The sequence below is a fragment of the Sesamum indicum genome, linkage group LG3, assembly GCF_026168435.1.
Source record: "Sesamum indicum cultivar Baizhima isolate 11 linkage group LG3, ASM2616843v1, whole genome shotgun sequence".
NCBI classification, from domain to species: domain Eukaryota; kingdom Viridiplantae; phylum Streptophyta; class Magnoliopsida; order Lamiales; family Pedaliaceae; genus Sesamum; species Sesamum indicum.
Genome location: NC_142659.1, coordinates 29865253 through 29884933, shown reverse-complemented (window position 1 = coordinate 29884933; position 19681 = coordinate 29865253). Strand labels below are relative to the sequence as shown.

The 19681-nt window shown below is 36.8% G+C and overlaps 4 protein-coding genes across 4 annotated transcripts; all 4 read left to right on the top strand.

The window, feature by feature from the left end:
* Positions 1-2248: 2248 nt before the first annotated feature.
* LOC105159310 (thioredoxin H-type 1) lies at positions 2249-3505 on the top strand. Its single transcript, XM_011076322.3, has 3 exons — positions 2249-2465; positions 2970-3092; positions 3202-3505. The coding sequence occupies exons 1-3, from the start codon at positions 2373-2375 to the stop codon at positions 3346-3348; spliced, it is 363 nt and encodes a 120-aa protein (XP_011074624.1). The 5' UTR covers positions 2249-2372; the 3' UTR covers positions 3349-3505.
* Positions 3506-5019: 1514 nt separating this feature from the next.
* LOC105159309 (Mannose-binding lectin superfamily protein) lies at positions 5020-8082 on the top strand. The gene is made up of 7 exons (XM_011076321.3): positions 5020-5235; positions 5306-5518; positions 5671-6156; positions 6248-6493; positions 6580-7122; positions 7195-7416; positions 7518-8082. Exons 1-7 carry the CDS (start codon positions 5233-5235, stop codon positions 7815-7817), a joined length of 2013 nt encoding a protein of 670 aa, XP_011074623.1. The 5' UTR covers positions 5020-5232; the 3' UTR covers positions 7818-8082.
* Positions 8083-10144: 2062 nt separating this feature from the next.
* On the top strand, positions 10145-12609 carry LOC105159308 (putative ubiquitin-conjugating enzyme E2 18). Its single transcript, XM_011076320.3, has 6 exons — positions 10145-10319; positions 10464-10567; positions 10682-10784; positions 10997-11060; positions 12058-12146; positions 12274-12609. The coding sequence occupies exons 1-6, from the start codon at positions 10290-10292 to the stop codon at positions 12367-12369; spliced, it is 486 nt and encodes a 161-aa protein (XP_011074622.1). The 5' UTR covers positions 10145-10289; the 3' UTR covers positions 12370-12609.
* Positions 12610-13172: 563 nt separating this feature from the next.
* Positions 13173-19523, top strand: LOC105159575 (GTP-binding protein, HflX). Its single transcript, XM_088878396.1, has 13 exons — positions 13173-13699; positions 13959-14101; positions 14228-14344; positions 14646-14760; positions 14837-14974; positions 15649-15744; positions 16494-16607; positions 17261-17329; positions 17462-17532; positions 17610-17703; positions 18226-18354; positions 18488-18577; positions 19035-19523. Exons 1-13 carry the CDS (start codon positions 13322-13324, stop codon positions 19125-19127), a joined length of 1647 nt encoding a protein of 548 aa, XP_088734522.1. The 5' UTR covers positions 13173-13321; the 3' UTR covers positions 19128-19523.
* The last annotated feature ends 158 nt before the right edge of the window (positions 19524-19681 follow it).

Sequence of the window (19681 nt, the reverse complement as noted above, 5' to 3'; positions counted from 1 at the left end):
CTTACTACTTTCGTTTAAACATTTATTGTTGTTATTCTCTGCTCTCTTATTACAAGCAATCTGATTAATAGATAATATGGTCAATTATTCATTATAAAAAAATATTTGCGTGGCTATTTGTTTAGTTCAATAATCAGTAGCAACATAGCATAGTTGATTATATCATAGTCATTAATTATGTTATGGGGAATGCATGATCTAACTTAAATAAATTCTCGTGAGAATTTATTGATTAGAATTGAGCCTAATCTAATTCTTGATACTGTTGAGTTATCGGGGTGAAGAAGTGTGTTGTAAATGTAATGACCCTTGACACCCCTATACCTCCGATGGAGAAGGCAAGATGGAGTAAGGGATTCAGGATTAAATTGCCTTGACCTAGAGTCGAGAAACAACTCCTACAACTCCTTTCTGGTCATAGTTCTTCATGCCCGACCCGGCCGGTGCATGGACCAAACCTGTCCTAACAAACCAAAGCCTCCGAAAGAGGCGGCGAGAGCTTATTCGAAGAATCAGCTCGAAGCTTCGGAGCCCATCAATTGAAAATCTCGAGTTGGGTCAACCGCATTGGAATCGAAACGTTTGTGGACATTTTCATGATTGTTTATTGACTAGGGAATTAGCCAACAGACGTTTCTTGCTGACGAAATGATAAGAAAAGGTGAGATCGTTAGGTCTACCAATGATCATAATTGATTTTATCTATTTGAATGATTGTTGTATTTGCATCGATGATCAAATAGTGGAATCAAGCAGGAACCCGACTTTAATTGGAAAAATTTTCTATCAAATCTATTCATTTTATTCAATTTCATCTTCTTCTTAATCTCATCACAATCAAAACCCCTCCTATTTTTTATTTTTGAAAAAACCAACTTAAAACGAATTAGTGAGGAATCAACCATACTCACCCCTTGTCTTCTTTTTTTATGATCTGGGCACCCATCATGTGAATTTAGATTATAAATCATGATTATTTTGGTGACATGGTAGGATATGATTGAGTACCAAATTATTCACATAGTACCGGGCCAGCTACATGAATGGTTTTGGGCTTGGGCGCCATGCCCTCCGCTCCACCACATGTCTCACGACATTTCATATTTCTTTTGGATCGAGCATCCGGAAAATGGGTCGGATCTTCACAAAATTCGAGGCATTCGACATAATGCAACCAGTATTTGTCAAAATCAGTTTTCGTTTGTTTGCAAGTTGGATTTTTTGAGGTACAAAAACACTTCACATTTTCTTCCTTTTGCTTTAATGCAAAAAACGTGAAAGAGATGTTTGCATGAACATAGTTATTGGTATTTATTTATGAATTTATTCATTTGGTTGTTTGGAAATGTTTAAAATAAGTATTTATTAATTTATTGTTTAAGATAAATTTTAAAGTATTTTTATTTCATCATTTTTACTGTTTATTACTAAAATTATAAATATTAAATTATTATTTCAATACCTTAATTTTATTTTATTTTAAAATTTTTATTACCATACACTCTCAATTTATCTTATAATATTTTTTTTATAAGTTATATTCACTACAAAAGTAAAAGATATTGCAGGCACCCCTTTATTCTTATTTTTTTCTCGAAAATTCTTTCAAAGTCAGGTTTGATTGAACCAAAACAATCACATAGCATGTGATACACTTGTCATGTGATTAATTATTTTTTTAAATTGTACATCAATCACATGATAAATATATTACACTTATTTTATAATTAATTCAAATTCGATCAATCACAATTTAAATTAGAATTTTCTATCTTTTTCTATTTGATCTGGTAAAATTGGATTTAAAACTGATAAAATTCGAAAGTTGGATAGGCCTTACCACAAAATATCATAATAACTACGTTATCTTATACATATCATAGTTATGAATTTCTTAAGCAGTTATACAAATATAAAATTAAAAGAAGAAGAAATAGAAATATAAAATAATGGGAGGAGGAAGAAAAAAGACAAAATCCAAAGGGTGACGAGTGTGTTATTTCGTAGCCGACATCGACAAGTTTGGACATTTTGATTTTATTATTGCTGTAGTGCATCAGATTCTTACTTAATGCCCTAGTGTTTCTGACTCAATCCTGGCCGTTCCCACCGCTGATGTCGGTGACATCCCACCACACGCCGGCCTCTTCACAAGATGATCATCGCGTCATTATCTTTCCCCATGCTATATCCGTAATTATTCTCCTACAGCCGTACTGTTTTGGAATTTCCCCGCCGCGTGATGGGGCTCTATAAAGCACCGCTTTATCTTGCCGTGCTTGCAGTGAACGCATAGTTTTTGGCACATTTTTCTTCCAAGGCGTAAGAGTCTGTGTTGTGAGTTGGGATTTTCGTTTGGGAAGAAGAGAGAAATGTCTACTTCGGAGGAGGGGCAAGTGATTGGCTGCCACACCGAAGCGGAGTGGGAGGAGCACTTCAAGAAGGGTCGTGAGTCTGGAAAACTGGTAACTGAGAAGTTCTTTTCTTGGTGGACTTCTTTCTAGTTGTTGATGATGAATTATTTGACATGGGTTTAATTTTCTGTTGTCTTGATTTGTGGTTTCACATACTTCTAGGGTTCAGAAGTAAATATTCACTGATCAAATTGAATTGCTTGAAGCAAGAAAATGGTGCTTTATATGCTTGCTTTTTCTCATTTGGAAGTGTCTTGATTTTGGTGATAAATGGATGAATTGAAGGTCTTTATCACTTAGTTAAGACCAATTGAAGTTCTTGGTTTTCACGGAGACATGTTTCATGATTATGAAGCAAGTGATGTGGGCTAGCCAGTAAAATATTTTTGTCTGTTAAGTGGTTTTCTTGCTTGGTTTCTGAAACTTGCAAAACTGGTAGAAAAACCCCTTATGTGGCTAATGTTACCATCTTTTGCGTTTTGGGTTTCGTTGTTTGTATTATGGGTTTCAAGCCTTGAAGTTTTAACACGGGAAACGCCAAAACCTTTTGATCAGGTGGTGGTAGATTTCACCGCATCATGGTGCGGACCATGCCGTTTCATTGCTCCCATTTTGGCTGAGATTGCCAAGAAGACAACGCATGTTATATTCCTGAAGGTGGATGTTGATGAGCTTAAGGTTTGTATCTTGACATTTATATTTTTAGGCACCAGTATTTTGTCAATAATTTTTGAGATTCCAGAGTAGATTTGAAACTAGTTTGCTGAATTCAATAAATTGCCTGCAGACTGTTGCTCAGAAATACAACGTTGAGGCCATGCCTACCTTTTTGTTCCTTAAAGGTGGCGAAGAAGTGGATAGGCTTGTGGGTGCCAAGAAGGAAGATCTGCAGGCCCTAATCACCAAACATGGTGCTCACATTGCTTCTGTTTAAAGATATAGTTACATTGTCTGCTGATGCTTGTAATAATCATGAGGTTACGGCCTTCTGTTATGGATGTATGCTACGTTTTATGTGGATTGTTCTTGTTAGTCTAATGGATTAATCTATGTAAGTTAATGTAATGGAGTATTCCAAGTATTTGTGACTACTTGAAGTTCTAACTTTTCTATGTGGTTTACTGTAAATTCTTTGAATATTTGTCTTGGAATTATCTTGTCCATGTCTATGGGAAAGTGGGAATAGCAATGTAAAGAGCATTCTCTTAAGTTGAGTAATAAATTAGCATCTGGGTTTGTTTTGAGTCTCCTCAATTGATGGCCCATGGTCGTTTCACACTACATTGTTGATATCTTGATTACAGAGGATATTGATCAATGTAAACAATAAACGATAGTGCGTAGATTTTGAGCTATATTTGGGCGGATCTTGTCTGAATAGTCTTTTATATCCGACTTTCCAATTATCACCGTTCGTAGTGTTCTTGTGCATGTTGTCTAACGTCTTCCATTCAAAAAGCGCCATTACAGGTGAAGGGACTCTGCTTTTGGGCCTAAGAACATCATTTTAATGTAAGAAATCCTGTTATGAAACGTGATACTGTTTCCCATGTTTGCAAGATTTTCTACAGTTTCAAAGAATCATAAGATTTAGTATGAGGTTTGAAACACCTATTGTAGTCAATCAGCTCATGGTCCACGCTCCACAAAATTGATCTTGTCAATCTGTTATTGCAAACTTGGAAGAACCTGGTAAATCAAACATGACAACCTACAACCTTGAATCACTTAATGCATCGGATTTTAGATGTTTCTTTTTCTTTCTTCTGATCAACGTTACGGCACACAACGCCCCGAACGCTATGCATAGTGAAGCAAGTTTATTTCGATCACAGATTAAGAAGCTAGAATGTTACCCCTATTAAGGAGAAACATGTCGCAAGTTTGGAAATCAGCTGGAGTTGGTTAAAGGCATCACCTTGGTTCATTAAGTGCACGCCATTTCTTGAGATGAATAGCTTGATATGGTCTAGCACTGCAAATTTACCCCTGGAACTAATCAGAGCAGTTGCCAGATAAGACAATGAGGGAGATAAAAGATGATTCTTGATTTTCCAATTAGGTGAAAAGATGTAATCTAAGTGAACACTTTATACTCTGCACTACCAGCATCAATTCACTTGGCCTCTTTCTGTTGTGGTTAAGTTCCAGGCATGGTATGCAACCTGTGTACGTCTTCACCTGTTTTCCATGTTGGCCCTTATGTTTTCATATATTGAGCCAATCATGCATGCTAGTCCCCTTTTCAGCAGCTGTAAAGAACTTGTGATATTGGTTCATCATATTCTGATAAGAAAAGAGACAGAATCAGTTCCCCCACTGATATGAAACATTCTAAGGTGCCTTGCAATTTGGGCCCTGAAGCATCTCACGTTCTTGCAAAGTACGAAGTGATGTGATTTCATTGTCATGAAACAATTGTAAATAATGTTTCGCCGATTCCCTTTTTTAGTACTGTCTTTTCCAGGCTCAGGAGATGAGCCATTCCCTGTGGAGGCCATTCTCAACCCATATCTGGTAGGAATTTCAATTCATTGCTGTTGCGTGACATTTTTACTAACATTATAAACAGAAAGGCTCATCTTCTTTGAATCAAATTCTCTTCTTTTGAATGCTTTCGCTCCATAGTGGAACCTGGAATTTGCTAATTATATGAGCATCCAGAAGACGCTATTTCACTAACTTAATTGAGCATACGAAATTCCTCCTTTCTTGGTCGACCACTATATATTGTTCCCCAAGTTTCGAGAGACAATACAGCTCTCATTTGTTTCTTTCACATCTCTGCATCGATAGCTCCAAAAGCCATTTGTCCAAGATGGTAAGTAACATCACATTTTCTAAGAACATTTTCTTATGATGAACTGTTTATAAATTGTTTTTGCATGCAGAGTCTGGAGAAGTTTGAAAAACGCGCTACATTGGTTGGGCCATGGGGAGGTCAAAGTGGATATTACTGGGATGACGGTGTACACTCCACAATAAGGCAATTGGAGATAGGTCATGGAACCGGTGTAGATTCAATCAGGATTGAATATGACAGCACGGGAAGATCAGTCTGGTCGGAGAGACATGGTGGAAGTGGAGGGACTAAAACTGATAAGGTAAGTTCCGATAATCTATGTATGACCTATATTTCTCGTTCCAAGTTGCTACCTTATGAGACTTAACATATGGTGTGTGCTATATATGATCATCATCAATTGATGTTTATTGGCTTAGATGACTGTTCTTATGAGATTCTTTAATCTACCAGGTCAGGCTTGAGTACCCTGATGAGTTCCTTATTTCAGTGCATGGATATTACGGTAGCTTGCAAGAACGGGGACATGTCATTATCCGATCACTTACCTTCGAGAGCAACAAAAGAAAATATGGACCTTTTGGCGTTGAAAAGGGGACGTATTTCACGTCTTCTACAACACATGGCAAGATTGTCGGATTTGTTGGAAAGGCTGGCTGGTACCTAGATGCCATTGGATTTTACATAGAGCCTCTTCACAAATCTGTTGAATCACATGCTCTTTATCAGTCTCAGCAATTTGTTGCTGCTCATGGGACTGAGAAGTACGAGTACTCAATGATCCAAGGAAGTCTTGGTACAAATTATGATCTCGTTATTGCTGTCAGACAAAAGGATAACGCGAAACCTTCTCCCCCAATCGATCATCCAAAGCCAACCATACAAGATCATCCAAAGCCGACTATACAAGATCTCAGCCATACAGAACCCAAGAAAGAGGTCATTATTTGGCTATCTTTTCATGAATTATCTGCATTGTTTTCTTGCATCTCTCTAGCAGAATGAAATTTGATTGGAGACATTTTTTCAGACTGCTGTTGTTGTTCCGAAAAAAATTGAGAGGGTTCCCTCTGAAAATATCAAAGGAGTGGTGACTTATGGACCGTGGGGCGGCAGTGGAGGGAGTCTGTTTGATGATGGAGTATATGATGGGATCAGACAGATCAATGTGTATCGCAATGTTGGAGTTGTGTCTATTAGAGTTTGTTATGATAAGGATGGGAAGGCTGTTTGGGGGAGCAAAAATGGTGGCACAGGATCATTCAAGTCTGATAAGGTAAATTATCCTACAAAGATACTAATTTAACTTCATTGGTAACATGCATAGAATCTTGAATACAAGAAAGACTTCTTTCTCTGCAGATTGTCTTCGATTATCCATCAGAAATCTTGACTCACTTGACAGGCTACCATGCCCCGACAATGATCATGGGGCCTGACGTGATCAAGTCGCTCACTTTTCACACCACAAAGGGCAAATACGGCCCGTATGGAGAAGAACAAGGGGAGTTCTTCTCGACTAAGTTGAAGGAAGGATCAATGGTTGTTGGATTTCATGGGAGGAAGGGATTGTTTGTGGATGCTGTCGGTGTTCACGTGCTAGAAGGGAAAGGTGTGCCTGCTTCAAGTGCCAAAATGAAGGATGCAGTCGTTTCTCCCACGTCTAATACCAAAATGACAGCTGCAGTCGTTTCTCCCACAACTAATACCAAAACGACGGCTGCATTAGTTTCTCCCACAACTAATACCAAATCGAAGGATACAGTCGTTTCTCCCATGTCTAATACCAAAACATCGGGTTCAAGCTCGCCATCCAAATCCAGCTACCAAACCGCAGTTTCAGCTAACAAAGCTGATAATTCTCAGTGGCATTTCAAAGTAGGAAAGCGAGGACAATCTGAAGAGGTACTTGGCATAGTAATATCATGAAATGTAAGTTTATTTGATGAAATATTGATACTTGCATAATGGTCTTAGGTCGTTCCACGACTGGTGATCAAAGATCCTGCTCCTTACGGCCCAGGCCCGTGGGGCGGGGAAGGTGGGAAGCCGTGGGATGACGGGGTGTTCACGGGGATCAAACAGATCATCTTGACAAAAACAGACGCCATTTGCTGCATTGAAATTGAGTATGATCGAAATGGGCAATCCATCTGGTCGGTCAAGCATGGGAGCAGCAGCGGACAGACCGCAGACCGGGTAATAAAACACCGTCCCGACAACCTAAAACGTATATTAAGCATGTGAACTTAGATTAAACAGACGACACTTATGAAGCTATATATTCGCTTATATTTCAGGTGAAGTTAGACTATCCCCATGAAGTCCTAACATGTGTAAGTGGATACTACGGTCCCATAAAAAAAGAGCAGGGGACAAAAGTGATTCAATCCTTGACGTTTCATACCAGCAGAAGAACATACGGCCCCTTCGGACAAGAGCTGGGGACTTATTTCGCGTCGGGCACAACAGAAGGAAAGGTGGTCGGATTCCATGGGAGGAGCAGCATGTACCTGGACGCCATTGGAGTGCACATGCAGCATTGGCTAGGGAATCAGAAACCGTCTAAGCCCCCTTCTCTCATGAAAATCTTCAGTTGATTAATCGACGTCGTGATCATGCTTCTGATAATAAGAGATTTGAATAATTGGCAGCACTGTCACTCGTTTCTTGAAGACATTTTTAGATGTCATCCAAAGAAATCACGAATGTTCATTCATATTTTCGAACAACACACGGTTTAATTAATGTGTATTACTGAACTTAGTGTAATAAAGAGGAGTTGCAATTCAAAGAACAAACATCATGAATTCTTTGTTGTGGGAATAAATACCCCCACTCCCAACAAAGATTGAGGTTTTGATCCCCCTTTACCTCCATACTCATCCAACCGCATTTTTCTTTGATGCCACCAACGCAACAGTGACAAAATCTTCATCTGTTAGGCATTTTACTGGGTGAACTAACAGTAGTACAGCTTAGTAGCAAGAACATTAATACTAACATCTACCTATGATTATATTATTATACGACTCCACTACAAAGAATATATAGTACTATAAACAAAACAAAAGTGATTCTCTATATATGCCCTCAAGAAACAAGATAAAAATTGTATCATGTCTTTAATGAAAAGATATTAACTACAAATTTTCCGGATTATAGGAACAAATTCGACAGATGTTGTCAAATGGATTAAAGAAACACCTGCAACTTGTTTGGATGCCTCAGAAATTCAAAGAATATGGGGAATCAAACCAAATTGGATTTGTCGAAAAATTCCTAATTAGTGTAATGGTTTGGCACATGACGTGTCTAAATGGACACATAGAGCCAACTGGGATGGTCCTATCTCCCCCTTTCCTCCATTTTTCCTAGTGATGTTTTTGGTGATAAGGGACCTAAATCTCTTAAATTCTTGGGCTTTTGATTAATGAAATTCATTAAATTAAAAAAAAAAAAAACCCTACAAATTTCAATGGTATGGTTATAGTTTTGAGAAGACGATGTTCATACTTTCGAATACTTCATTTATAGTATCTGGTCGAGTCAATTCTTACGAGACAACTAAGAAAGTGTTTGACTAGCCTTATTTAAACTTGTAAGGTGTTTTAACAACTTAAAAAATGCCAGATCTTATAAAATGTTAAGAGTATATGGTATAATAAACTTTTGATATTGTAATAACAATTGAAAAATCCATCAAACTATTAAAATTTAAAATCATATGATAGATAATTTTTTTTTTTTGGGGGGGGGGGGGGGGGAGAAGGGGGGAGTTTGGAACGTCAACTATATGAAGAGTAAAGGTGAAATACTAACAAGATTATAATTGTATTTTTTGTTTATTGGATGTTAAGATTAAAAAACTTATAAAATGTTTTAATAAAAAAATTTGGCCGAAATTAAACATTTTTAAAGAACGTGTAAGATTCAAAATATTTCTTATAAGTTCTTTTTCAAAAAAAAAAATTATCAAACGATTTCAAAAAATTATAGGCTCTCAAACATCTTATAATTTATTGTGAGAAGCTAATAACCTCAGTCACCACCCTCTAAATTCATAAACACGAAATTTTAATAAATTTTCAAATGGAACCTAAATTAGAGTAAAAGCAACAGTGTCACGATCGTCAGGAATCACTCAACAAATACAGTTTGATGATTAAAGTCTTAAAAACAACATCAGCATCAACATAAACAATATATTAATTTTGCTTGTGGTCATAAGGAACAATAATCATTTATCATAATTATAAATTTAGGTCCTAACTCCAAATAAATAGAGTATGGTCCATATAATCAAAAAATAACAATTCAAGGTGGGGGACATATTGGGTTCTATCTCTTCCATATGAAGAACCTAAAAGACCAATGAAGAATTGATTGAAATAGAAAATTTTAACTCATATTGAACTTACTTTAATTTAAATTTATTGTATAATATATATAATATATTTATTATGTAATTGATATATAATTAAAAAAATAATAAAAATATTATATTTATTTTATAATTAATTTAGATAAAAAAATAATTAGATTAAGAACTTTTCAGGTGAGAATGAGATGCTGTCAATGTCAGTATTTATTGATATATTTTTGTATTTATATACTATATGTAGGTATAAATAAATGAATAATTAAAGTAGAGTGACACACTTCCCACTAGCTTATAGCTTTACAAAATCCAAAGCTGAAAAGGCAAGGTCAAAATGGTCAGGGGTCACCCACGTACAAACCACTGGATTCTCTGCTCACGTGACTCTTGCCAAGTGGCAGCAATCATCACCAACCACACGTGTGGATCATATTCATCACTGACCGTCAGATCTACTCCTTTGACTTAAACACAATCTTCTTCATCTGGATTGATCAGATCAGAAGGCAGAGAAGTTTCTCTCTTTTCTCTTTTCTCTTTTCTTTTTTTTTTTTTTAAAGAAAACGGAATTATCAAATACCTGAAATAAATTTAACCCCTTTGCAGTGCAAACGCATCGTTTTGTCTTGCATTCTATCTGAAATTCTTTCTTTTTTCTCTCTCTAACATTGTCATTTACCGTACGCACGCCATGACCGCCCCCTCCGCTTCTTCACGCAAGGTCTTTTTCTTTGATTCTAGAATTCATATGTGTGTGTGTGAAATTGCTGTGTGATTAAGTCTATCTTATGTTCGAATCTTCTTAGGGAAAATATTGATTGTTTTTTTTTAATATTTTTTTGTGGGATTGGAATTTGGGGAAAAGGCGTTGAGCAAGATCGCTTGCAATCGGCTACAGAAAGAGCTGGTGGAGTGGCAGGTGAATCCTCCTGCGGGTTTCAAGCACAAAGTTACTGATAATCTTCAGAGGTTTCTTTTTCTGCCTCCTTTTTTTCTTGAGCTGTTGATTTTTCTTAGTTTGTGTTGGATGGTTTGCGAATCGGAGATTTATGGTGGCGATTGATTGAGTTTTGGTGTAATTAGATGGATAATTGAAGTCAACGGTGCTCCGGGGACGCTTTATGCAGGGGAAACGTACCAGCTTCAGGTTGATTTTCCGGAGCATTACCCCATGGAAGCGCCGCAGGTATATGTTTTCTGGAGATTCTATTTCGATTATTGTGCTTTATTTGTGATTCTTTTTGTAACTTATTGAGCAAAATGGGATTTTTGAGTTTCTGGAATATTTGTGGAGTTTTGGTAGGGTTTTACTGCTGCTCGTGGTCATGTTTGTGGAAATTCCAATGTTTAATCACGGTTTATTTAGTTAAATTGAATTATCCACTGTTTCTTTGGCAGGTTATATTTGTTCCTCCAGCTCCTTTGCATCCTCACATTTATAGCAATGGCCATATATGTCTGGGTATGTTTTCCGTGCTCTCTCAATTTTGGTTTTTTATTGAACTATATTTGCACCATATATTTTGTTGTTTTTTGTTTTTGTTTTGCTTCAAATTTATTCATTTATTTACTTACTTTTTGGTGTGTAGTAGTGAGCAATTCATTTAGGGTTGGTATAATAAGCAGTTGGTAGTAAACAACACCCAATATGGTTCTGAAGCAGCCTTTCAAAGGATTGTGTTTCCGGGAAGTTGAGCAATTAGCTTAGGGGGAAAGAACATTTTCTCATGGTTTTTGGTTGAAGATGTCAAGGGCCAAGAATAGCCCTTCCCAGAGGTTTACAATTTGTTGTACAGTGATGGGTTTAAGCAACCTCACAAGTAGATATGGGACAGATATTGTTCCATCTTTCGCGGGAAAGCCGATGTTGTTAGTTCTGGTGCCATAGAAGTGAAATTAAAGAACTAATGTACTGCTTGAGGATAAATGGGCATTGGAGTTCAAACAAATTGGTGCTTCAAATATTGAAGAAGTAGGAGCAGCAATGATCATTCTCCAACACTGCCTCTATTGTTCCACTTAACACTAATACTGGTCATAGGTTAAATGAGTTGTTTTGTTCGGTCATAGTGTTGCAATATGCATGAATTGTTGAAACATCATGATGATATTAACTTTGCTAGAACATCTATTAATAGTTGTATGATACATTTCGATATTCTCTATATTATCTGATTGGCAGATGGTCTTTTTCTCTTCCTGAGCTGGCAGCCATAAGCAATAGCAATACCAAATAGCAGTTTATCTGTTGAACGAGAATTAGTGTCTTGAATTCCTTTATGTCAATGACATATTAGCTTTTCGTTGTAGCTATCAGTGAGGTATCTGGGGATCAGTGACATCAGAATGTCACAATAATTTTATTTTTGGGTTCAGTTGACGCCTCTGTGCTTGTTGGTTTATCAGATAACTGCACTGAACACCTACTTTTTGTTTTTCCTCCTGATGTATCCATGCAGATATTTTATATGACTCTTGGTCCCCAGCCATGACTGTGAGTTCAATTTGCATCAGCATTCTCTCTATGCTGTCGAGCTCCACAGTGAAGGTTTGTCCAATTCTCAGTTGTCGAGGCTTTGAAATATTATTTTGCTTCACATTGTTGCTTATCAGGAATTCACCTTCTTAAATTCTTTACCTAAAACATTGATCCCCTGAAATTTTTTCCCGTGCAGCAACGCCCAGCTGATAATGATCGCTATGTGAAGAACTGTAAAAATGGTAGATCTCCCAAGGAGACAAGATGGTGGTTCCATGATGATAAAGTGTAATAACTTGAATTTGGATAAAGCTGTGACACCGTCTCACTCTAGGGCTGGAGGATAGTTTCTTCCCTTTAAAGATTAGGGGAAGACGGAAAAAATATATATAAATATTCGGAAAGAACAAAAAATATCTTGTTAACTGCTCTGGATGCCTTGATGGCATCAAACATTCAGTAGCCGCTGGCCGAATGTTGATGGATGTATCTATTTATATATATATATATAAAGTATCAGTAGTTCTGTCTATGGTGTATGAAGTAATGTGCTAAAATTGTTGGACATAACAGTTTTACACTGTAAAGCGTAAGCCTTTTTACCCCTTTCAAATCTCTTCTGCACCTAAAACTGAAATGAGATTGATATCCTGAACCGTGTAAATTGTTTGTTGTTTTGAAATTCGTTAACAATTTAAAACCAGTACATCATGATTTATTTCGCTCCAAACCACTTTGGAATTGGAGCAAGCTAAGATGATATGAATTAATAAAACACCAAAACAAAAAAATGGTTAAGGTTGAGCTTTCATGGGTTTGATTTTTATTTTACCTGTGTATGTTTGTTTTATGTCATGAGTTTGGGTCTTATTTTACGAGTGTATGTTTGTTTTATTTAATGTAAATTTATTGTAATTTATTATTTTTGTAATTTAAAATTATATTAATATATGTATTGATATATTGATCAGTTACATTTTATTTATTTATTAAACATTAATATAGTTATTTAAGTAAGTTCCATATCTATCTAAAAGAAAACACACCAAAAAAGAGGGAAAGAAAATCAACATAGATAGATAGAAATCCATAATGGTCGTCCATAAAGGCCAACAGCCACAGAAGTCCGTGTCCGCTATAAATATTGAAGAAGTAAGAGCAGCAATGATCATTCTCCAACACTCTGCCTCTATTATCCCACTTAACACTCACTTTAAACAAATTGGAGCAGAGAAGAATTTACCATGAATATATGTTTTTGCTCGATCTTGAAACCTTATCTGAATTCCAAACCTGATTTCCTTCCCGGTTGGGGTCCAAACCCTAAAATCAAATCCATTCAATTCTTTAATTTTCAACGTTATGGTAAATTTTATGGCTTCAAGGCTGTGCATGATGATGGCGTGGGAGTTCTTTACTCCGACGACCTCGTTTCTGAGCGGGTTGCAGCTCTTGATGCTGAACCGGAGGGTCAGGGTCAGGCCAATGGAGTGGCAGGCACTGTAACGGAAGAAACTCATGAACAACGAACTCAAATTCGGTTGAAAAAGGCGGAAGCTAAGAAAGGCAGTGTAGAGGAAAGTGACGAAGAAGGTCGGTTCAAACTGCGAAATGGAAGAGAGGTCTGTCTTTCTAGTTCGATCCTAGTAATTTTCTCAAAGGAAGTTGTGTTTCGATTTTCGATCTTTTGCGAGTTGTTTGGCCTTCCGTGACGTATGATTGTGTTAACTAAATCCTTTATTGTTTGGTGCTGTATTTGGAATTTCTAGACTTGGTATGCTGCGGAACTATGACATGTGAGAGAGTTTCAAAGTGTTGTCCAAACAATGATGTATAGGTATATATATATTTTTGTCTACTAAATGGAGAATTTTAAGCTAGGTGTTTGCAGAGAAAGCTTACCTAGTTGGTGTGGCAAAGAAAGGTGATGGTAATGGTTCTTTTGGTATAGAGGAATCACTCAGTGAATTAGAGCAGCTGGCTGATACTGCTGGGTTACTTGTTGTTGGTTCGACTTATCAAAAGTAAGTAACTTTGCTAATATGATTTGCTCATCTAATTTTGATAATATTTCGCTTTTCTTTTTTGGTAATTTCTGAGAAATTTGAACGATAATGCACTGATTCAGGTGATTGTTATATTTGGTACAGACTTGCATCACCAAATCCCAGGACATATATAGGATCAGGAAAGGTGGCAGAAATTATGAGCGCAATCCATGCATTTGATGTTGAGACTGTAATTTTCGATGATGAACTTTCACCAGGGTTGTTTTCTGATCACTTCATAAGACATTTATGCATGCCTGAGTTTTTATTCTGTTGATTGTGCCATCTCGGCCACTTTTTACCGAATGCTATTATTATGCATCAACTAGGGGGCAGTAATTTGCTTAGTGTACTTTGCCCAACCTCTGCTATTTTGGTGATCTTGGTCAGCAGAGAAAAGATTTTATGGTGCTGGAGTGTGCCTTCTCTACTTTTCCACTTCCGAATGGAATTTTCAGGCTAAAGTGGTTTCTTCCTCTTCCTAATCTTCTTTTAAATTTTGCTAAATGTTTGAAGACAGGCAACTGCGAAACTTGGAGAAGACCTTTGGTGGAGATGTTAGGGTGTGTGACCGCACTGCCCTCATCCTGGATATCTTCAACCAACGAGCAGCCACCCGTGAAGCTGCTTTACAGGCAATTTATCTTTAAGGGAAAATAATGTGTGACACATATCTTTTTGTTGGTGCTAACAAGAAAAAAATATTTTTAGGTCTCACTGGCTCAGATGGAATATCAACTACCCCGATTAACAAGAATGTGGACCCACCTTGAACGGCAAGCTGGAGGACAGGTGAAGGGTATGGGTGAAAAACAAATTGAAGTTGACAAGCGTATCTTACGTGACCAAGTATGCAACTTGCTTTCTGCTACTCTCATAAATCTTCATACATTTTCAGCAGGTGCAAACACTGGGAGTCATCTTTATTTCCTTTCCTTTTCCTCGTAAATTGGCTTTTCCCCTAGTGCATCACTAGTGATGCATCGTTACATTTAGAGTTGGGTCAATGACGTGTAGACATTATTTACTTTATGCTATGTTATTTCTCTTTTAGAGGAACGTGGAGGTTGACTCGTTGGTGGCTCAACCTCATTTTTCCCTGTTATCGTTTTCTTGTTTTTTTCTTTCGAGTAGCTTCATCGCGCTTACAGTTCTGCTAGAAGTCAATTCATGCTTACAAACTAAAATCATAGTAGTTTCAGTGCCATTTAAGTTTTATATTTTCTTTGTAGAAACTCCTTCTACGTTTGTCTTTAGAATTGCTATTTACCGTCTCCTTCGTATTACCCATCTTTATGACTAATCATTAAACTGAAATTTTTATACTCCAATTTCCTATCGACTTCTCCTATGCATGTACATTGTATATTTTTTTCCACCTTTCTCTATCAGGGCAATGTTTCTTTGAGAACTTTGAATTATTTAGCATGTTTCTGTGGTTGTACTCTGCTGCCTGTACGCTTGACTTCCTTGCTATAGTCATTTGCAATACGTGATATGTACACTCTTTCTGGGCTTTCCAGATTGCTGCTCTCAAGAAAGAGATTGAATCTGTCCGTAAACATCGCAAGCAGTACAGAAACCGGCGATTTGCTGTACCTGTGCCTGTTGTATCTCTGGTATGAAATACTCTTTGTTTGTATTGGTAGGAATAATGTCAGAGATTGAAGCTTGTCTATAATGGCAGCTCAAGTGTTTTATACTGTAAAATACTTCTAGGTTATATGCTATAACTCGCTATATCTTACTATGAGTTGATTTTCATCGAACAATTTTGTATTAGGATCCAAAATGTACCTTCTTACACTCAATATAGTAATGTTTTGTTCTTGAGGAGAAACCCATCTGAGCTGCACAGCTGCTTCAGCTCCCGTTTTCCCAGATGACGTTAGCGATCTGTGTTGCTTCAAATTGATGAGTCTCTCTGCCTATATTGTTAATTGATTGCGTCATGCAGAAATAAATTGCTTACTATTGCTGAAGACAACTTAGTGATGCTTATCAGCTAATTCCTAAAGGATTTGTTGGTGGAACATGTATGGTTATTCTATGCTTAAGAAGATTCCTAGAGAAGTTGTAATCTGTTTCATGTGCTAGCATGCCATGTAAGGATGACATTGAAACAAGTATAATGTTTGAAAGGAAAAATGACTTTCTTCTAAATCGTAGGTAATACTTTGAATTTTTTTTTTTGGTTTTATCTTGGGAGCAAGGCATGTTTTACAGTTTCTGGATTATAAATCGTCCTCTTGTGATTTATTACATATGAATATAATTAAATTTGTATAGTATCATCATCTGCAACAATTTAATATTCGTCGATGCCTTGTATATAATGAGATTGATGATCGTTAAATCTGCTGTTCAGGTTGGGTACACAAATGCTGGAAAGAGTACTCTTTTAAATCGATTGACTGGCGCCGACGTGCTTGCTGAGGACAAGCTATTTGCAACACTTGACCCTACTACAAGAAGGGTGCAGGCAAGTACAATGCCCCTAAAGAAACTGCTAATTGCAAGACTCTATCCAGGGATCTTTGACGTTATACTCTATGAAATGATATGTTTCAACATTTACTACGGGAATTGGTTATCAATGCATCTGTTATTTCCGGCAACATTATTTTCTTTTATATTTTCACGGAACACCCAACGGCTAAAGCAGATAGCACAGTACTTCTTTTTATCAGCATGATGCGATTTTCATTGTATAAGTTCCTTAGTTTTAGAATTCTCATTAGAATGAAATTCCTTTACTTAGCGTGGCTGGAATACAAAATAGAATCTTTCCCAGGTTCACTCATACTTGGTTGGACCTTGAATAATTGTCAAAGCATTACAGAAAATATTTCCTTCTTTGAGTTAGTACTCAGTTACATACAAAGAACTTGCACAGTTGATACCTATTATTGTCTAAAAGAAACACATAATGAAGTCTAATTTTCAATCATTTTGCTTTTCCTTTTCACTTTTCCTCCTTTAGATCCTAGATGCAAAGAGTGCATGAATGTATGATTTTCATGATTTCAAATGGATGGCAAATTCCTTTTTTTGTACTAATAATTGATTCTATGTACTATATTTCTTCCTTGCGTGCCCTAAATGTAGGGAATTGGTGTACTTTCTTTTGTTTAGATGAAGAATGGGAAGGAGTTTCTTTTAACTGACACTGTTGGCTTCATTCAGAAGTTACCAACAACACTGGTATGAACATTTCTCCAGTTATGTCATGGTCATCCCCTGCTATTTCTGATTGTGTTTTGTTATGTTTAGTGAATTAAATCTTGGCTGTTCTATTTAATTGTTGTTTCTTTCAACCAATCATTCTTCTTCTAGGTAGCTGCTTTTAGAGCAACTCTGGAAGAGATATCTGAGTCATCACTTCTAGTACATGTGGTGGATATTAGGTATGATTGACCATTTGATGAGTAGACTGTAAATCTCAACTATACAGCTTCTAATTACATTGTTCAATTTGGATCAGCCATCCACTGGCGGAGCAACAGATTGACGCTGTGGAAAAAGTTCTTGCAGAACTTGATACATCATCAATCCCTAAATTAATTGTGTGGAACAAGGTAGTAGGATTTATTTGTCATTTGTTCTTAAATTTGCAGAATATGGAGCGACAGTTGAAGTTAGCTCAATCACTCTTATGTTCTGTTTAGAGTTTCTGATTCCCTATCTAATAACTCCTCCACAATACCGCCGACCCAATAAGATAGTGTGAAAACTCGAGAATTGTACTACACAATGATACCACCGTGGTTGAGTATAAGGCATTCAGATTAACTCCATCCACTTCATTGAGTGTGAGTTGCCTTATATATGTTTATCTCTAATATATGAACATGACTTCTTGATACATACCTTTGGTAGTAATTGATTTCTTCCACGTCATTGGACTGACATTGACATAACACAGTGTGCTAACCTACTTGGTTGTCACTGACTGAATCTGCTTGGTTTTGTTCTTAATTCTCGACTTATTGATGGTTTTAGATTTATAACATACTTCCATTCAGAATACAAGAGGTTTGACTGGTTGCAATGGAGTGTAAGAGAATCACTTCTTGACTGGTTAATGCATATTTCTATAGGTTGATAATGCAAAGGATCCAGAAAAGATCAAGTCTGAAGCTAAGAAAAAAGCAGATGTCATATGCATCTCTGCTTTAACTGGTGAAGGGTTAGATGATTTCTGTAATGCAGTTCAGGAAAAACTAAAGGTACTTCTCCACGGCTATCTTGCATACTTACGAACTGGTTTCTAATCTTCTTTTCCCCGTCCTCTTTTATATGGGACATATCTACCAGTAGATCGAATGTTCTTATGTGATCCTTGACTTTTTTGTTCAACAGGATATGATGGTGTGGGTGGAAGCTCTGATTCCCTTTGATAAAGGGGAACTCCTGAGCACCATACATCATGTTGGCTTGGTTGAAAAAACTGTAAGCATTCTTCTGCATTTCCTATTCTTGTCTGCACTTTCCTGAAATTTCAAGGGCCTCCAACTTGTACATTTATGAATAGATGCACAACCTAAAATGACATTCTTCTCCCACCAAATTTATCTGATATTTTCTCTCGGAGGTAATAGGAACAACGATATGCTAGACTGCTTCATAATAAGGAAACAGCTTTCTGCTTTAGAAAATTGTGAATGCGGTTGAAGAAAGAGAAAATGAAGAACCTAAGATTTCACATGATATGGTCTGATTCACTGAAATAGTAATAAGGTGGTCTTCTGCCATGCCTGAGTATGTGTCAAAATCACCATAATTCTGACAATGCGATGATATTCTGAGGTGTACTTATGTCCATGTTTGACTCAATATCCAATTTTTACTGGTTGTTAAACAAAAAACATAATCCCAGAAACTTCAATGTTTGACAATCATTTGATAGGAATACGTCGAGAATGGAGCTTTGATTAGAGCTCATGTTCCACTCCGCTTTGCAAGGCTTCTCACTCCCATGAGACAAACTTGCGTGTCGTAGCTGTTCAAGGCTTCTTCCAAGTTATTCAAAAAGGTTTGAACGTTTGAAGAAGGCATGGTTTTTGCTGGTCTTGCTATGGTTGATGATAGAGACAAGAGGGCCATGTTCCCAGCAGGTTAATTGTGGTGACTTCCTTTTCCAGAAGATCATAAGAGCTTTAGGCTCAAAAGAAGATCCTTATAGACATTTCTCTGGGTTTGGCCAATTTCCTTTGTATATAGCAACAATGACTCACTTCCTTATATCTTGAAGATCCTCCCGAGATCCATTTCCTGAAAATGTGGAGGAGGTTAATGAAATCTATGTATCTTGACCTACACTATTTCTTTTAAGCAAACTGCTCTACTATGATTTCTTTTAAGCAAATCTATGTATACTATTTACTGTTTGGAGTGAGCTCTCTCTTCTGATTTTTATGGTTGATTTCTACAATTAGGCCTTGATGAAAATTTCCAGAATGATGCGATTATGCAAAGCAGGAAATACATATATTAATTTCAGTTCAAATTTCCAACTCCTCTTTTCTGGTTTGCCTTAAGATAAGGTGTCACTCG